General features: G+C 59.6%; 1 protein-coding gene across 1 annotated transcript in view; it reads left to right on the top strand.

Moving 5' to 3' along the window:
* The window catches only part of TCEA3 (transcription elongation factor A3), a gene marked incomplete at both ends in the record, with an annotated part of 5,190 nt that overhangs the window by 217 nt on the left and 3,699 nt on the right, over positions 1–1,274 (top strand). Inside the window, 4 exons of the mRNA XM_029085426.1 lie at positions 1–64; positions 412–580; positions 860–928; positions 1,169–1,237. The exon at positions 1–64 is cut by the window's left edge and continues 28 nt beyond it. Of these exons, the coding sequence (XP_028941259.1) occupies positions 1–64; positions 412–580; positions 860–928; positions 1,169–1,237 (371 nt within the window). The remainder of the gene's footprint in view (positions 65–411; positions 581–859; positions 929–1,168; positions 1,238–1,274) is intronic.

Here is a 1,274-nt window from a genome sequence, read left to right as displayed (position 1 = left end):
TGCTCGGACGAAGAGGTGGTGGCCTCGGCCAAAAGCCTCATCAAGAACTGGAAGCGGCTGCTGGGTGAGTGATGCTGGGGACAGGCAGGGACCCTCCCCCCCACCCCAGAAGCCCCAACCCTCCCCAGGCCATCCCAGCACCCCAAACTGGGTTGGGGTGGGATCTGATGCTCTCCAGTGGGGTCAGGGTGGGATCAGACCCATCGCAGCTGCCGTGACCCAACTCAATGCACAGACTTGATGGGTTTTCCAAGGGCTTGTTTTTGCTCCAGGAAGGAGCAGCATAAATCAGTGTGTGCCCCCCACAAAGGGCTGAGCATCCCCCCAGCCATCCCCACCCCCTGGGTGCAGCTCCCCAGTTACCCTACACTGGTTTGGGCCATGCCTGTGACACCCAAATCCTTCTCCCAGAGTCCTCCTCCACCTCGAAGAAGGAGAAGGACACGGATGGGAAGAAGGAGAAGGACACGGATGGGGAGGAGAAGAAGGAGAAGAGGCTGGATTTTCCCAGCTGCCCCAACGAAGGGGTGAAGCACCCCAAGAGCCCAGCTGAGAAACACAAGGAAAAGCACAAGGAGAGGTGGGGGTTCCTACCCACTGTTGGGGGGCACCAGATGTGTAGCCAAGGCATTGGTGGGGCCAATACATGACCACCCTCTGCTTGCTCCTCACGAGTTGTTTGGTTTATCCATCTCTGCTTGCCCACGGGTGTTGGCAGCGCTGCCCGAGAGCCCAGGGGCAGCTTTTGGAGAAGGGAGGGAGAAATGGCTGGGTTTTTTTTTCCTTTTCCCTTCTCTACAACTATTTATCCTGTTTGGATGGTGCTCGGCTGACCCTGTCCCACTTTCTCTGTTCCTAGGAAGTCCAGCAAGTCCAGTTCTCATGCTACCACCCCCCGGGGCCACCCTGCTGACTCCATCCCGGAGAGGTACCCGGACCCTTGTGCTGGGCTCTGCTGGGCACTGCCAGCCTGGGGGAGGCTTTGCCGGCAGCCTGGGGGCTGGTGGGGCTCACGGGCGACTTGGCTGGGAAAGGGGGGGGGGGTTTTTTTGTGACTTGGCTGGGAATGGGGTGGGCAGGGTCCAGCTCATTGGAGCACAGTGGGGGGGTTGGTGGGGCCAGGCTTGCTGAGAACATCCCTCCCTTCCTTTGTGTTTCTGTGGTGAAGAGAGTCCAGCGATGGCCGGAGCCCCACTGTGTCCTCGAAGAAGTCACCTCTGGATGGCAAGAAAGAGAGGTGGGTGTCTGGTCTGGATGGGGATGGGTGAGGTTGG

The sequence above is a fragment of the Antrostomus carolinensis genome, unplaced genomic scaffold, assembly GCF_000700745.2.
Source record: "Antrostomus carolinensis isolate BGI_N321 unplaced genomic scaffold, ASM70074v2 scaffold13526, whole genome shotgun sequence".
Taxonomy (NCBI): Eukaryota; Metazoa; Chordata; class Aves; order Caprimulgiformes; family Caprimulgidae; genus Antrostomus; species Antrostomus carolinensis.
Note: the sequence above shows the minus strand (reverse complement) of the source record. Positions and strands in the feature narration are given on the sequence as shown.